At 39.7% G+C, this 17,752-nt stretch overlaps 1 protein-coding gene across 2 annotated transcripts in view; it reads left to right on the top strand.

Moving 5' to 3' along the window:
• Nucleotides 1–737: 737 nt before the first annotated feature.
• Nucleotides 738–17,752, top strand: part of NMNAT3 (nicotinamide nucleotide adenylyltransferase 3) — a 34,634-nt gene continuing 17,619 nt past the window's right edge. The window contains exons 1-2 of one of the 2 annotated variants that reach the window (XM_072867592.1): nucleotides 738–840; nucleotides 1,575–1,674. Coding sequence is in view for 1 of the 2 variants with exons in the window: in XM_072867591.1 (XP_072723692.1) it covers nucleotides 12,705–12,813 (109 nt within the window). In the remaining variant the exon portion in view is untranslated. Of the gene's footprint in view, nucleotides 841–1,574; nucleotides 1,675–10,095; nucleotides 10,213–12,676; nucleotides 12,814–17,752 lie in introns of those variants that run through there. The other variant, XM_072867591.1, reaches the window with a different exon arrangement.

The raw sequence follows: 17,752 nt of genomic DNA, 5'->3' as shown, positions 1-17,752 counted from the left end.
GTACAGCTCACGGCTTTCATGCAGCAGTGAACTTTTATTGTTTGCATGTGCATTTTACACAGTAAAGCTTAAAAATACAATCCACGATGCTTTTTATTTTTTACCACAATGTCAGACAAGAGGAATAGTTGTGCTTCCCTTTAACATTATAAAAACTAGGGAGGTTTTGGGTAGATTTTAAAACGAGCTGGTGACATTCTGACATCTCAAGAAACTGGATTTTACGTGCCTAAGAATTAAAGAGAATAAGCAAATGACTTAAAACTCACTGGACTTCACTTTTTACTACAACCTATTTAACACACACTTTATGACATCTGTGTATTTTGCAAAATACTCAGTAGCTGATGGAGAAGGTGACTCTATGAGGCTACTCATCAAACAGAGAAAGCTGACCTTCGTTATTCCAAGCCTCTGAGGAAGCCACAAGAACTCACAAACTCTCCTTGGCTGCAAATCGGCCTCGCCAGCCTGAGAGCACAACCCTGGAGCCGCAGAGCCCAGCCTTAACAAGAGAAGCAACAGCAGGGAGCCAAAAGTTTGGAACGTCACCTTCAGGTGAATAAAGGAGTTAGTTAAAACATCAACTTCCCTTCTCTCTAACAAGAGGAGGACGCCTAACACTGCTTGGGAAAGGACAAATCGCGGTGTCCCGGGCGCAGCGCTGGCAGGAGCAGGTGGCAGTGCGGAGCCAGGCCGGAGGGCGAGCGGCACTGAGCAGGGAAAGGGGGAGGCAGCCGCCGCAACCCGCGGCGCTACCCGCGCTTGTCCTGCACGGCCGCAGCGGGCCCGGCAGAGGCTGACCCGGCCCGGCCCGGCCCCGGCGCCCCGCCAGCCGCGGTAAGGAAGGCAGGAGGGGAGGAGGCGGCGGCGGGAGGGAGCCGGCGGCGGCGGGAGGGAGCCGGCGGGGTGGCGGCTTGCTCGAGCGGTGCCCCCCGCCCGCCCGCGCCGCGGCCCTTCCCTCGGCGTCCAGGCGCGGAGCTGGGGCGGCGCCGTGCCCCCGCGGCGAGGCCGGGTGAGGCCCTGCGGCAGCCGCCGTGCCGCTTGAGCTCGGGCTTCGTCCCTCCGCAAGGCAGCTGGGGCTGGCGGGGAGGCCGGAGCGCGGCGGGCTGGCGGCGGCCCTGGGCCGGCGGCTCCGCGCCGCCTCCCCGCGAGGGCCTGAGCCTCGCGGCCTCCTCTGCAGGGCGAGGGCCGGGCCCGGGGCTGGGCGGGTGTGCCCGCTCCGAGCGCCCGGAGGAGGGGGAGAGGGGGAGCCGGACGCGGCGCCGCCGGGGGCAGAGCTGCGCGCCGGGTGGAGGAGCGGGTGCTCACTGGCTGCGCACGTACGTGGCACCGCACGGGCTGGAACTGACGAAGCGAGCGGAGCTGCGGGGCTGGAAGAGTTTCTGTCGGCTTTGAGAGTAGTGCCAGTTTATCCCTAGAACACTATGGAAAAACGTGTAGGCCTTTAAATTCAGGGACTGAAGTCTATCGTACTCTCCATGTCAAATACATGATGAACATATATCCAGGACAAGATATATATATGTTTAAAATAGAAAATTAAAGCTTTTTTTTTTCATTTTTTTTCCCAGAACACCTACTCACATGCCAGTGAGAGTTAAAGAAGACAAGAGGATATCTGGCTTTCACCGTGTAACTTACTCATCTTTCTCCTCTACTTCAGTTTAAAAGGTTGTTTTTCCCCCTTGCACAACAGCTGTTGTTTGGTTTTATAAATGATCCCTGATGTTTGTTTTCTTTAAGCTTTGTAGCAATACAATATATGCGAGTAGTTCATTTTTCAGGCATTATTATCTGCTACTTAAGTCTAGTTACATTGCATGATTCTAGCAATATATTGGCTTCATGCCTTTAACTTCAAAAATGCAAATTTTAGAATTTAGCATAGCTATGATAAGCTAATTAGTGTCCAGATGATCTAAAAGACCTTAGAGAAGCCCAGAGATGTCTGAGGGGGTCACTGAGGACATGAGAGGTGACAGTCTTGTCAAAGGGGAATTTGAGCTATTTGAGGTTCTGCCTTTTAAAATAATTTAATGAGGCAAATCGGATTTCATTGCTGTGATGATTTCTAAGGTCTTAATTCATAAAATGTATGAGTAGCTACTGCTGCATCTGGTGTAGCAGATTAAATTGGTTGGGTGGAGCTGTTAACCCCCAGCAGTCTGCCCTGTCCGTAGCAGGGTGCTATTGCCGTGAAGGAGGGCTGCCTGAATCTCAAGAGCCAACTTCACAACAATTTTTTCCCCCCATATTGTTGGTTTAGTGCAATGCAGCAGTCAAAAATGCTGTAGAAGCCCCTTTGCTCACCAAGCATTTTGTATTTTTCTTAACAGTAACAAGAAGAAACTAAGAAATTAGCCATTAAGCTTATAAAATATAATGGAGATCTTAAAAAACATAAGAAATGCCATGCTGTCAGACTAATGGCCTGTCCAGCCCAGGGAGCTGTCTCAGGCAATTGAGAGAGGAGATGCAATTTAGGGAAACTAACCTGACCACTTGCTTCCCCTTGTGTTCCCTGCCACCAGCCACAGCTGCTTCATTAGGGACACCATACATGCATGTATCCTCTGCAGTGTACGCTTTTGCCTGTTGTAAAATGTTTGTTGCTTTCACTGACTGCCCCCTAGATCTAACATTGCAGGGAGAAGTTTTGCATTCAGTTTATCTAGTGCCTTCATCATTTTGTAAATCTCAATCTCCCCAAGCTCCTCCTCTCCAAACCAGACAGTCACAGACATTTTTTTGCCTCTCTTAAATAGTGGTAGCTCCATTCTTTGACCATTTGAACCGCCCTTCTTGAGCTGAGACCAGAACTGCTCATAGTAGTAAAGACGTGGGCCCATCCAGGTTTTATGTAGTCCTAAAACAATAGCCTGTGTGATGGGCTCAGTACTTTTCCTCATGATGCCCAGCATTTTGTTAGTTTTTTGGCTGCCACCAAAAAACAGAGGAGATGCAGTCAAAGTTTTGAAGATGGTATAACTGTATGGTTATTAATGTTTATTTCAATTATTATAAGTTACAAACATTTAGGGTGATAGTCGCAATGTGATTGCAATGGTAATTAGGTACCTAATTTCATTGTAGTTGTTTCAGAATCTCACTTCTTTTTCTTTGGATAGATAGAAATCCCTGTACAGTTGAGAGATTCTTAAAGAGCAAGCAAACCATTTTGGACAATAGGCACGGCACATACGTGTTTCTATAATTTCCTTGAATTCTTTGTTTGTACAAGATGAAGCAAGTAGAAATTCTAAATTCATCATTTAATTAAAATATAAGGACAACAAGCAATGTGAACTCTTGAGCCTAGGAGCCATTTACTTAAACTGCCTCCTTGCTATGCAAAATCCTCAGTGTTAGTAGGCAAATTCATACATTAGTGTAAGAAGTGCACATAATGCTTTTCATTTTGATGCCTTAAAAATTTAATTGTAAATAGCCTCTTACTGTCAAGCATGCTACACTTAGGGATACTGGGATGCTACTGAATCGGTGCAGGAGGGCATGTTGTTTCAAACAGCAGCTTTATATATTCATTATTAACCTCAACTGTTGAGTTGGGTTTGTTGCCTCTGGCAGTAAATAATAGATGAAGTTTCAGAGGAAAATGGAAAACCTATCATGCACTTAACAAACTGAGCAGTTCTATATATTGCAGAAGAGTTCCTTCTTGCTTCCTGGAGGTGGTCAGGTAAACCTTGAAGCATAGAAAGATAGCCATCTTAGTCAATTTTTTCATTTTATTTTAATTCTTTACTTTGCTAGAAGACCTCTTCCATATAACTGTAGAGCCAGTGAGATGTTCTTTCCTAACTACACAAACAGTGTCAGGAGTTAGTTGCTCCTAACACAGTGGATAGCAAATACTGAGCCCTTTTTTGAAACAGAAAAGTAAGCAGTGGGATTATGGATGTTGTTTTTGACTTTGGTCTTGCTGGATATTCTGGAAATCCTGCATTACCCTGTGGTTGTTATATATGATTATTTTGCATCTGAGTATTCTGCAGTAGTACTTTTAGGGGTTTCATTACTTTGCTACTTTTTAAAGCCAGCTTTATAAGAAAAGATTTTAGTGATTGAAGATGCTTTCTTTGCTGCTTAAATATCTACCATTCGTGTGCAAGGTGTATTTCTGTTACTAGATTTGCCTTAGGTTCTGCTAAATGTATTTTGCTAATTGTAAGAAAATTGTAGAAGACGTTGATAGAAGAAAAATCACTCTGAATGGCTTCTCAAAAGGAACTCTTGAAGTTTTAGTAAGAGTTTGTTTTGACAGACAAGTCAGTGCTTTCACTAAATCAGCAGTTTGTTTGCTTACAAATAGGCACCCTGGTTTGCAGTTCTGCATGTATCCTCTTTTTCTAGAAATCCATATATTGTTCTTTCTGGATGATGACTCATACATGCAAATAGAAGGATGACTATTGGTTACTTAGAATAGTTTATACAACTGTAGAAGAATAAAAAGCTTATTGATTAGTGTCATAAGGGGCACAAGGAATAGGAAAGGAGCTCAGTGTTAGATGTTGAGAGATCACTAGGGATTATTGGATAAGTAATTATAAAGATCATACTGCACTGAATACAAGAAGATGCCAGGAGCTGATTGGATTCTCTTGACCTTGTTGAAATGCCACAAAAAGGTGCAGGGACTTCTGTTGTGTAATGAATGCTGAGATCCTGCATTACCCAGCAAACACTGAATGTGTGTAGTTTGCCAAGCTGGTCTTCTAAAAATTATTTTCTGCATAGTTCTGGGTTGGTGTAGTGTCATTGGCTTTGTCAAGTGATTATGTAAACAGATGAAACTGCTACAGAGCTCTGTGTCTAAGCATTGCTGAATGTTTTATGGGCAGTTAGAATGAAATGCCTTTTTTACAAAATGGGGAGTATTCAATGATTTTCCCAGAGAATACAGGGAAAGAACATAAGAGCATTATGCTGTGGTTTGTCTTTACATTTTTACTCTTCAAAGACAACAGATAAGTCTGACAACCTCAAAATATTTAGTAAATGCACGTATATATGCATGTTAACAATATGCGAGTTTACTGTTGATGTACATGAATGGTGTTTTTTGAATTCCATGTTGCTGAGTTACTGAATTCCATATTGCTGTTCAGGCAATAAGCAGCCTGTAAGCATGATTATTTTGCAGGATGAGGGTCCACATTAAGAATATTAAGGAAAATTTATCCTACAGAATACTATCATGGGACTATCTCTGTGGACATCTTACCAGCTAGGCTCTGGGGACCGGACACTTTTGTGTCCCACTGTGTAATTCTGGTTATAAACCTGCAACAACTCACAGGCTTAAAAAACTATTTTGTAGTTGACTTGAATTCACTGGCACTGTTTTGTGTGTGTTGAGAATACAGTTTTTTTAAGGTTGTGCTAAGGAATTATTCTGCTCAAATTTTTTGTGCTTGAAAATCATTTAACGTGATACCAGGTTCATTATTGACTGGAGATTCAATTTTAGCCTGTATTTCAGACTGTATGAGTCCTCTGGTTATTTTATTATTTATATTTTTCATGCTTTGTCCATGTGCACTTTTTATGGTGAATTTCCTTGTTTAGTGCCTTTCTACTGTAGTTTCTTTTTAGCAATGGAGCAGAAATGGTTGGGAATGGAAATGAAAAACAGAGAACTAGTTTTTATTTGGAAGAAAAAAATCGTTAGAAGGACAGAATAAGTGTAAATCATGTTTAAACTGATTTCAGACATGTAACTGATGAAGTAGTCTTCTTGGCTTTTCTGTGAAACGGAATTTCCCCACTGATATAGCCTGAAATAAAGGAATTACAAGAATGAAGTATCGTACTGTGATTTGAAGGTTTCTAATCTGAGGAGAGGAAGAGACAATTCAGCTGAGGCTGCTTTCACTGTTAGCCACCCAGGCACTTGGAATTTGGGCCACAGACATATTGCAGTTTTCTGTGAGGTAACTTGTCCGTGGGTAGCTTTTTGGTCACTACCATTTGCTGAGAAAATTGCTGCCTGAGAAAAGCTGAATCAGAAAATTGCTGCTGAGAAAAATGGCGAGTACCCCAAAATTAAGATGATTTTCTATCTTAAGCAAAAGATCACTATGCATTACTAAAGACAATATTTGTTGTGCTTTGGGCCATTTTCACAGATACATGTACAAAATCCCAGATGGTTTTCATAAAGTTGTATAAGCTGCTACTCTAGTGAAGACTGGAACAAGCTTGGAGGTGATTAGGTTTGGGGGTTTCTTTGAAGCTGATTTAGAAACTGTGATGGGACTTGCATTTTCTGACTAAAAGTCTGGTGTGGGGATTGGAAGGGGCAACTTCATACTTCGGATATGCTGAATCTGATAGAAAACCGTGTATCCTATCACACACATACTTTGTTAATGGTTTTCCAATGAAAGTCAAGGAAACAAAATGCATCTGAGTCACTGGAATTTAACAATAATATGATCCATCATGTGGCCCTGAGAAAGCTATTATAGGGGATTAGAGTGTCATATTAGGCTATGTGTAATATTTATGTGCACCTTGTAAAATTCTTCTTGGCTGGGGTGAGTAACTTTCTGATGAGCAAATAAAATATCACCCTAGATTATACATTTTTCATTTTTTCTCTCACACAGATATTTGTGTTAAGTTCATTATTAAAGTGGAAGGTGGGAATATGCAGGTAAATATTTGTCACTGTTGCGGAGGATTCATTTCAGTGACAGCACATGCTGGGAACTTACTCACTGGAGTAACGTTTGTTATGGCAGTGACTCCCATTAGTAACAGCATGAGAAAATCTGATATCCAGTCATATCTTTAAGGGATATTTGTGTACTGTGGTTTACTGTGATTTGGGCCAGCTACTAAAATGTACTTTTTATTTTCTGACTTTGAAAAATTGTCTTGCAACAGCAACATCCTTAATGTCACCTGGTAGAACTCAGCTAGGCTCAGTGCAGCTACATGAATTTATAGGAGGTAATGATGTGGCCCGGTAAAAGAATGGATGTGGGCAGCTTTGAACTTGTTCAAATCTGAATTTCATCTAAATTAGTCTAGATTCACCCTCACAGGAGGTGATAACACTTTTATCCTGTGCTAGGATTCAGTTTATTTCTGCTCTTTGCAGAAATTTTACCTCAAGGGTGAGTCTGCCTCGTAGTGTGCATGTATCAGTGTCTTGTCCTCCAGTTTACTAATTTAACAGCTCATGAATCAGACTGCAGTGCTCAGCACTCCATTGTGCTTCTGATAATTAATCAGATAAGGCTCTAATTACTGACTTTCAGCAGAACTTAACTGTGGTCATCTGTAACATCATCTATTATTGACATATTGTAGAAATATAGGCAACAGAAAAAGAACTTGCAGGAGTTTTCTATTGAAAATTACAATCATTTTTCCATCATAAAACCTTTTTCATACAGCTTAAGTGTGGCCTCCTCCTTTGAAGGTATCTGCCCTCGTATGTATAGCCACATGATGTACCGTATTGTTGAAAGCTTTCTAAACTGCAGACACTCAAGTGTAAGGTAACTGGCATTTATAAGACACCTGCCTGGCCAAGGCTGTTGGTACCTGTGCCCAGGGCAGAGCACACAGACTCAGAAGTGCTCACCAGAAGGAGCCATACACGGTTATTGCATGAAATGGGAACACACTGTAAGTTGTCTCCTTCAAACCTTATTCTTTAAGTCATCCCTTTCATCGTTAGAAACAATACCTATAATGTTCCAAAGCAGCAAAGGGTGCAACAGCTGCCGCTGTTTTTAAGCACAGCAGCAGCAAATCTCTTCAATCATATGAAGATAGTTCAGAGGTACAGTAGTTATGCGGGGATGGGACAGCATCAGTACAAATGTAACTTTTCAATGATTTTCTGCCCTTTCTCTCAAGAAACTGAGGATTTGAGACTGTTTTGCCAGGTAGTGAATACCCCATCAATATAAAATGTTACCATACAATTTACTATTTCTGCTTCTTGAATAAGAGTTTAGCAGTTGCAGTAAATGAAGAATTGTGGGGGTTTGTCTCTTTTAGCACCATTTAAAAATTACTGATTAGGACTAACAAGAGAGAGAGAGACTGTGAAAGAAAAAGGTTGGGTTTTTTCCTATAACAAATTTGATTTGTTAACAATACCGCTTTGTAAACTCAATAAGGGAACACTGAGAAAATTATGTGAAGCAAAGCACCTGTTCTTGGAAGTTTTCGTTGCATTCCTTCTCTGGAGCCTGTGCTTAATCAATGTCTAAATATACTGGGAAGGTGCATAGTGCTGTTGGGTAGGACAGAAAAGGTCCTAAAATTGCATGTGTGTAACAATGCATTGTTCCTTGTAATGCATATAGTATGTTTGTTAAAATAGGGGTGATACCAGTACTGGAATTTCTTCAAAATAAATACTGCCTGTTTATATCTAGATTTTTCTCTTCCTTTCAGTTCCTGGGTAGGTAGAACATTTTGATGCAAGAGTGATTGTAAGTACAAAAGTGATTCCTTTATAGAATTAATCACCCTCAAAGGGTTCTTGAGATTATCATTTAATGATTATGGAGCACTTGCATGTATGTAGCTTATACATAAAAGCAGTAGTTTGTCACAGATGTAATAGGGAGAATTAGGGAGAAGAAGACATGAAGAAGGTATCTACAGGTCCGATCACTTCAGTTGAGGTATGTGTGAAGCCAGGTCCAGCCTCTGAAATAGTTGAACGTTAGTTCTGATTTGACAGTTATGGAAGTGGAAGCACAGAGATAAGGGCCGGAATTCTAGAAGGGCTGAATAATTGCCATTTCTGCTGCTGCTAACACCATTACATTGCAGCACTCCTAAAAGTTGGGTACCAAGGAAATCCCAGAAAGTTGCCTTTCTTGGTTGCAGCCCTCTTTTAGATGTCACACTCTGTCCTTTCTTCCCCTCCCAATCTATGTGCATTGTGCATTTTTAATTCTCCTTTCCTGTTAGAGATCAAGATACATGTTCGACTTAATTGGAATTTCTTTTTACAGCCTTGCAAAAAGACTGGATTAATAGTTGAATTATCCCTGCACAACTTCTTTGGAAGTACTTAATATTTTAGCTAGACTTGGGAGCAGCAATAAGAGGAAACACTTCTGTGTTTTCTGGGGCACCGTTAATGGAATATGCGTTGTGTAGGGACAATTGCTAGGGAACAAATTAATCACAGATTATTTATTTACCAAAGTACATTATTGATGTTACACTTGGGTGACTTTCTGCAAACGTATCGCAACTAATAGGTGCAAATTGGTATTAGCATATTTAAATTGATGCAGAAGCTACTGCTTTCTTGGTCTGTAGGACATTTGGCAAGAGAGACAACTTATTGAAGTATTCAGGACTGGCTTAATGGCTTATTTTTATGGAATGCATGAAATAGGAATGTATTCCACTGGCATAATGTGCACACTCAGTAAATGCCTGATAACAGCAGGGTTACCTACTTGTTTGTAGTTTGTATTCAGTTGGTGAAACTAGTTAAGGACAGTCTGCTTCATGTGTGTAGGTAAAATGAATATGACTTTGAACTGAATGTTTGTAGAAGCCTGTAATTGTAGGAACGCTGAGATGCTGTAGCACTTAAAGGAAGTATGGCTGCCACTGTGTCACATAAGGTCAAGAGGCTTTCTCCTCTGTTTAAAGTTCTGTGTTTAGAGTTTTCTCCTCTGTTTGATTTCTCAAGAGAGCTTAGCTGAAAAATCAGTTAACTCTTTTTTTTTCTGTTATTTTGGGTGGTGTTCTAATGATTTTAAGTTAATTAATAACAGCCAAGATAGCAGCTGAATCAGAAAGTTTTGTTTGAAATCTTAAAAGTTGTACTATACCTGTTGAATAAGTTTAGGATACACTATATAGGGGATAGTAAGAATAAAAACGGTGCTGTTTTGATTTTTATTTACATATATAGATATTTTATATATATGGTGTGTGGGGGGGTGTATATATGTATAAAAACATCTTTTGAAATGCCTCTTTGCTACATGTTTACTATTAGTACATTCTTGGTTTTAATTTTTTTCTTTGTCTTTTGTTGTTGTTGTTGGTTTGGTTTGGTTTTTGAGTTTCCATTAGCAGTACCATCTGGTTATCATTAAGAATTACAGTTGAAGTCTCTCCCTAGCGTCCCCGAGGTATAAATGAGTAAGAGCTGCAATCAAACCATCCAACACACCTCACATTCAGGTGAGAAATAGAGAAGTCTGTAGAATTAAAAGCTTCTTTTAAAAAACAAAAGAAATCATTCAGTTTATAACTTTTAAGATGGCAAAAGAACAGCAAAGGAAATGTAAACTACACTTCATCAGAACAGAAGAGAGGATATCAGAGCCATCAACTAGCAGATGTAAGAGCTAAAGCTGCTATTGATACGTGTAATAGGGAAGAATGGGTATGTGTTCTTCCCCCTGAACACATATTTGTTTGAGTGAGGTGCTGACTGATACTGCTTGGCAATTGGGTAAAGTTATATGACCATGTCATTGATTTTAGGTTGTCATATAAGATTGTATAAGCCTGGTTGCAGGGCTGGATGCTAAGCAACATCATTGTAGTTATTACCGTAAAAAGTTTCTGTTTCTAGGAAATTCTTAGTCTGGAATTAATTTATTTGTCAATTTGTCATTGAGAGTTCAGCACTGACTATTGTGTGGCAACAGAATCTATCTAGCAAAAAGTTGGGACTATAGGAGAACACTGACATGTTCTAGCAATGATTTCTTCTTCAGTTAATCACAGATACTAATGTTTTGCTACCTGTTTCAAGGCAAAAAGACCTTTCCCCATACAATGAAGATACATTTACAGAATTGCTGATATTGAACAAAAGAACACTCTGAGTTTGATTTTTCTGAATAAAGAACCGGTAAAGTTTGCATACCGTTGTCACGTACGAGTTTGTTAGTGTCTATACAGGGATAGTAAATCAGAGTAAAGAGAGAGAGTGCTGTGAAATGTGCTTCCTACAGCTGCTACAGTTGTAGACCATAAAATTGTTGCTAACTTTCAATGGCTTTCAGCCAGCGAGTCTTTTCTCCGCCAGAATATCTCCCTTAGTGTGGTGGGAGATCAGAGAAATGAGTAAAGTAAAATGAAAACAGTATAAAAGAATCTTAATGTGTATATTCAGTACTAGATGGTCAAGGTACAGATAGCACATATGCTTCAAAGAATTTTCTCTATAAAAAATTTGCAAACTGCCAACATGTCACAAGTGAAAATATTAAAACTGTTGCTAGGTGCACTGAATGCTGTTAAATGGTACAGTCCTAGTCTTCAGAGTTATAAATCCTCTGTAAATGAACTGATAAGAGTTGGCAGCTATAAAACATCAACTTGATATTGATTTAACCATTACTGTTAAATTTTTCTAAGTAAGAAAAGGGAAAAAAATATAAGGGAATATAAGGACTTTGAACAGTGAGAGGTAAGCTCTGAGCTACACTGCTTTGGTACACTGCAGATGGAGAATAGGATTTGGCTAAACAGAGCACAGAATCCGTACTGGATTCAGTCTGTTAACCCAAGACTGGCTTCTGAAGTTTGGGATGCAAGTGTCTTCTGCAGGAAGACTCTTAGACTTGATGGAGAGGGCTCGAGGCCAGGGGAAGGGAAGAGAATGGTGTATGTATGATACATAGGTGTGAGCATTGTAGAGATTTCAAATCCTAGGAAGAGAAGAGCGCCCCATCTAAATATCAGATTCACAGATACTTATGTGGGACATAACTGTTTTTATCATGCCGGATATATTCTGGATCAGTTGTAAAAAGAGCTATGCAAATAAGTAGCTCCAAGCACAGTGACTAACTTAAACTGATTTCCGCTGCATTTTTATTGAGATGACTGACATTTTAACTAAATTGTGTAAGGGTTGATTGTAAATGCACCTGCAAGGCTCCTAACAGTATTGCTCACCACCCATTCACCCTATTCATAGCTTTTTAATGTCCTTGGTGTTTTCCTGTAACAGCTATAGTTTCTCCTCTCTGCTGTTCCCTGTCGTTGATCCACCACCACTTGCTCTGCCATCCAACAAAGAAACTATACAGGCAGTTGCTGATAATCTGGCTAGAAGTATGTGCCGGCTGGCTGGCTGGCCACCAGCTGCTGCCTGCCCACCTCTAAGGAAGTCAGACCTGTAGGTTTGGGTGTTCCATGTGGGGTTTTGTTATATGTTGCAACGGTCCATTGTAAGAACTTATTAAAAAAAAAAAAAATCTGCTTTTGCAGCAGGCCTACAGGTTCCAAAGTTATTAATAGGGGCTTGACAGAAAGACAGAACAAAATGTTGTTTTCTGACAAAAGCAGGTTAAAAATAAAAAACATGTAAAAAATTAGACCGTTTTTAATAATAGTGACAATATGAATTTCTAGAAATACTTTCTAGCCATCTCTGTATGTGGGGAAACAGAATTTGTCGATGCTCTCCTAATTAATATCAAAGAACACATATGTTTCTGAGCTAGTACTTCCTGTATGCTGAGATGATACAGAGGACTGATCTTCTGATACTTTACTAGTGTTCCTGGAATACACAGTTCTGAAAACAGTGCTCCTTTTAGTTTGAGGAACAATGGGCAGACTGCTCTTTGTCAAGTTTGTCAAATTTGTCAAGTTTATTTTAATAATAATATTTTTTTTTCTTTAGGGTGGAGTTTTAATGTTTTGATGTCAAAATGAAGAGCAGGATACCTCTCATTCTTCTAGCTTGTGGCTCCTTTAACCCCATCACAAACATGCATATGCGTTTATTTGAGCTGGCTAGAGATCACCTGCACCAAACAGGTCAGTAAGGTGTTGTTAGGATCTCACACACATGGCGGTTTACTGTGAAAAGGAAGAAATATTTTTAACACTCGCTATAGATAAGTTGTCACTTTACAGCTGGCTTAATTTTAGTATTCGTTATTGATCATTCAGTTTGAGGCTTTAATGGCATATTCAATACAGAAAGTCTAGCATTACCTCTTCCTTTGGCTCAGTACATAAACAAGTATCATAATGAGTGTTCATGCAAATAAAGTGAAAGTTTTATCCGCAGTTTTAGGATTCTATTCATGGAACAGACTGAGCCTTGTGAAAGAGTATGCTTCACAATTTTGAAACTGAGAAGAAACATTTATGTTCAAATTTCATGCTTTTATGATACATTGTGTTTTAATATGAAGAAGTGTTACAGTTAGCAGTTTTGACAGCCGGGTGAAACTGGAGAAAAGATGAAACGTTAATTATTCATTATCCATCTTCACTAAGGGGTACAAGTTATCTCCCCTAGCAAAATAATTTCCTCATAAAGGAGATCAGAAAAGCTAGATGTCAGCAGGCTAGAAAGTTTCGGCAACAAAGAAGAAAGGTGGGTAACATCAGGAGCCTAAGCAAGAATCAGGAAAGCTACTGAGAAACATTGAATTCTAAGCTTGATCAACTACTTAGTTGCTGAGGCTTTTATTTTTTTCCCATCTGGCAGCTAAAATATACACATAGGTTTCTGGAAGAGGTTGGAAGGGAACCATAGTTTATTGGAACCTGACAGAGAAGTTCCTAGGGAGGTGGTTCAGTAGCAACCTGAACAGAAAATAGTAGTAAAAGAAATTTGGCTGTCAAATTGTGGGGAGGGGAGGAGAATCTGGTAACCCACTGATACCGTTGTGCAGTAAAAGCAGCAACTACATGCTCGCCATATACTGTGAGAATACTTTGACTTTCATGAGGAAGAATTACACAACCAGCTCTGAGGGCTGCCTCTACAAGTCTCTGTTGTCCTGTATCTGTAAAATAATTTTGTGGCTCCCACAGGACTAGAAATAAAGGGTTGAAAAGGGTTTTGAATTGGCTTTTCTCACTGTAATTTTATGACTGGTTCTGCTGCCCAGGTGTGCAAGGAGTAGAAAGGTAATGTGAGACCAATTGGTACTTCTGTTTAAGTCATATGTTATAGTCCAGTAACTTATTTCTTTACCTTGAAAGAAGGATTGAACTGGAAAATTAATTAGGATTCTGTCTGAATCACAATTCATTGTGTGGTCTGCTCCAGGGTCTGCATAACAAGACTCCACCCCTTACTCAGAGCAGTGTACTTAAACAAGTCTAGTGATAATCATATTAAAAATGAAATTCTGAAAGGCTGAAATGAAAGTTGTGCATTACATTGCATCTCTCTAACATCAGTGCTGAGTTCTGGATAGGATGTGACTTGCCTTTTGACTTCTTAGTTTAATGTGTGGAGTCTTACTAGTCTAAGTACTTCATGCATTAAAGAAGGGGACTTTCTATAATGTCTGGGTTGCCTACAGTGTCGTCATTGCACTTTCTGAATGCTTAACCCAGGATGTCTGCAAAGCAAGAATCCTCAATTAGCTTGTGGAAGCTTTACCCATCCCAAGTAGAGGTAGATTTATTTGAAGTAACTGTAAATGTAGATACATGTGTTTATATGTATGGATACATAAATCTATTATATGGTCTTGTTACGGTGAAAACAGTTTCTGAAACAGAAGGGGTTGGTAACACGCTATAAAACTGGTCAATTCTGGATGCCTATTTTATGGCAGAACCATTCCCACACAGGAAATTAATTAGTCGTTCTCTCATGTTTTTAGTCCTGTTTCCACTTCTGTGGTTACCCAGGGAAGGTGAGGAGAAATTGGACCTTATTTGCTGAGAAGAAGCTCTAGTTGCAGGCTGGGAGCTGATAGTGGGCCTGGAGGACAATGGTTATACCTGACTAAAGCTTGTTTGAAGTAAGGTAGTGGTCTGCTATATTCACATTGATTCCCTTCTCAGTGAGAACAATGCACTTGTGAGCTAACATACACACTGAATGCCTGAAAAGGTAACTAGCATGAGTGAAGAATTAACTAGCATGAGGGGTGATGTTTCCTAGGCTGTGAGAATCACTTGCTTCTGGTGCTACTTCAGTATTTCTGCTCAATCACAAATTGGGCAGAAACAATGAGTTGTGCAATAGCTTTGCTGGAGTTGACTTCACAGTCAGGTTTTAATGTTATGAATGACATGACTACCCCTGATGTGCACCCTGACTGACATCTCCAGTAATTCTGTCTGCCAGCTTTTTGCACATCACTTCAGTTTCAAATGCTGTCTAATCTTATTTTTCATACATCCCTATTTTAAGTAGGGAATTTTATTGAGTTTTTGATACTTTAAGCAGTATCTGCAGTTTCGTTGCCACATGTCAAGTAATTCATCCTTTTTCTGTTAGTATCAGTTGACAAATCTTGTCATGCTGCCTTTTAAATACAACAGACGCTACATGTGACTGAATAACTCTAATTATTCTCTTTATCTGGATTTTGTCTCTACTCATGTGAATTTGACTCTTTACACATCCTCACACATAGCTAGAATTTTCTCAGATTCAATCCCTTGTTTTAAAATTGTTTCTTGAAACTTGCGCTGGCTGTGGCAAGTGCCTTTCCAGTCTGTTAATACCTAATGCCAGATGCTTTTATTTGTCCTTGACTGTATTTCTCATTTGACCATAAAGTCCAAAGAAATAGTACTAGAATCAATCTATGTAAGATGTTTAAAACCTTGTTTCCCAAGTATTGCCACTGGAGGATACTTACATCACCAAGTTTCCAGATAAGACCAAAAGGGGTAGAGGGCAAAGCAGGGGGGTATGAAAGACAAGATGTTTCTATCTGCGACAAGACAGATACAAGAGGGAGGTGAAGGACAATGAGTTACTGTCTTATGAAAACTTGGGGAAAAATGTGACACAAACAATGGGTTGTGCCAGATGCAGTGCTGGGCAGCAGAGCTGAGAAGTCCAAGGAGTAATTAGTCACTAACCAGCCTTGGGAATTTGGAAGTTTATGTTGTTCAAGGGCTGCATCTAATTAAAATGGACTGATATTTTCAAGAAAGGGATAGGAACAGATTGTAACAACAGCAAGTCAGCATAAATGCAGACTTCAGTTTGTTTTCCTGCAACAATTCTGATAACTGGAATTTGAAAACAACAGAAGAAAAACTGGTTTGAGCCTACTGTTTTGATAGTGTGTATGGCAATACAGATACATGATTGGAATAGGATCAGATCAGCAGTAGTTACTCACTACATATACAATAAATATTGACAGACATTAGTTAAAATTAACTGAACTTAAAAAATGAAAAGGAAACAAATCTTTGATATTTTTTCATTACAAGATTTAAAGCAGTGCTTGTTTAAATAGAGCAGTACTTGGTTAATTGTATTAGGCTTTACCCTTGAAAGATGCATGAAGAGGGATGCATGTGTGGTTTAGCATTCAGAAAGAATTAAAGCTGTAGAGTGCACTTTGCAGAGGTGCAAATCAAAGCAGCAAAAGCATAAATCTTAAGACACCTCAAGACATACCACGTCCCTAAAGAAAACACTTGTGTTACATAAAACTAAATTTTCTGAATACTGTTATCAGTGCATACAGTTTAGGTCCTAACCTTTTTCTGAATTTAAGGAATGCTTTTCTAAGTGGAAGAAGTGTAGGCGTCTTTCTGTTCCACAGGTTTTGTTGTCTTACTCTAAAAACCAGCGGAATAAGGGGTGTGCATCCTCTGCTTGCAGTGGTATTTGGGTTATGCCCTGTATTTGACTTTGGAATCCTAGTCATCTGTTTTGTAGCATCTCTGAAAAGAACCATTCCTTCTCAGTCAGTTACATGGCACAAGTCAGCTTGGATGACAGCATTTCAGAATAAGGTGTCCTATGAGCAGAGCTACAATACTTTATTATTCACAGTTACTCTCAAGGTGGTGGTTTTATCCTTCCTTTCTAGAGGAAATACTCATTTTCATAGCTGTTAAGATACTGCCTTTCCTTCTTTTTGTCCAAATCCAGTGAACTTTGTAGAAGTGAAGTTGTATCTTGAGGTCTTGGTACCAAATGCTTATTATAGATGTGATGTGTGGAGATCATTCAGCATTTATTTGAGGGCTGATCATTGTGCATGCTCAGTTACTCAGCTGTTGGAGAAGTTCCTGAAGTCGTGATGTATTTGAGTGGCTGTCTGACTACAGAGGTAAATCTGCATTTTCAGACCCTGTAGTTCACTCAACCAGGTGGATATGATTTATGTTTGTCTAGGTACTTGTATGGCATCTGTCACTACAATTTTTGCACACCTCTTCTAATTCAGTGAATGCATCTTTTAAGCACTCTGAAGTGGTGAAGGTAAAGCCATCCATCCTATGGAGAGCTATCCTAAAAGATTGTTCATTACTGCTCTGATGTATTTGTTGTTTATGTTGACTTTCAATGCAATGATTGCTGAATTGTTTACCCCTTTGATTTTCCTTCTGTTGAATTCCCTTCACAGAAGGTGACTGAACATGAAGTAAAAAAGTCTTGCCTATTTTCTTTTCATTTTTCATGCTTGGCACTCTCTACATACATGTCATGGGAAGGTAAGCATAGGATGGTATCCTTTTGATATTTAATCTGAACAAAGATCTTAGATATCCCTTCCTCCACCCCAGTTAATTATAACCTATAAATAAAATTAACATTTTAGTTTAAGTGGAACAATGAAAAGTCCTTGTATTTGTTTTCCTAGCATTAGTAGGCTGAGCCTTCTGGGAGGATAACTGTTGACTTGAAGTTGTGCAGAATTGAGCTAGGGGATACTGAGGGAATAGGAGCCAAGAGGGAAACACCAGTGAAACACCTCAAAGCATGTAAGGGGTGTTCTTCTATGAAGGAGACATGGATGACAGCCCA

This window comes from Ciconia boyciana, chromosome 7 (genome assembly GCF_034638445.1).
Source record: "Ciconia boyciana chromosome 7, ASM3463844v1, whole genome shotgun sequence".
In the NCBI taxonomy this organism is placed as follows: domain Eukaryota; kingdom Metazoa; phylum Chordata; class Aves; order Ciconiiformes; family Ciconiidae; genus Ciconia; species Ciconia boyciana.
Note: the sequence above shows the minus strand (reverse complement) of the source record. Positions and strands in the feature narration are given on the sequence as shown.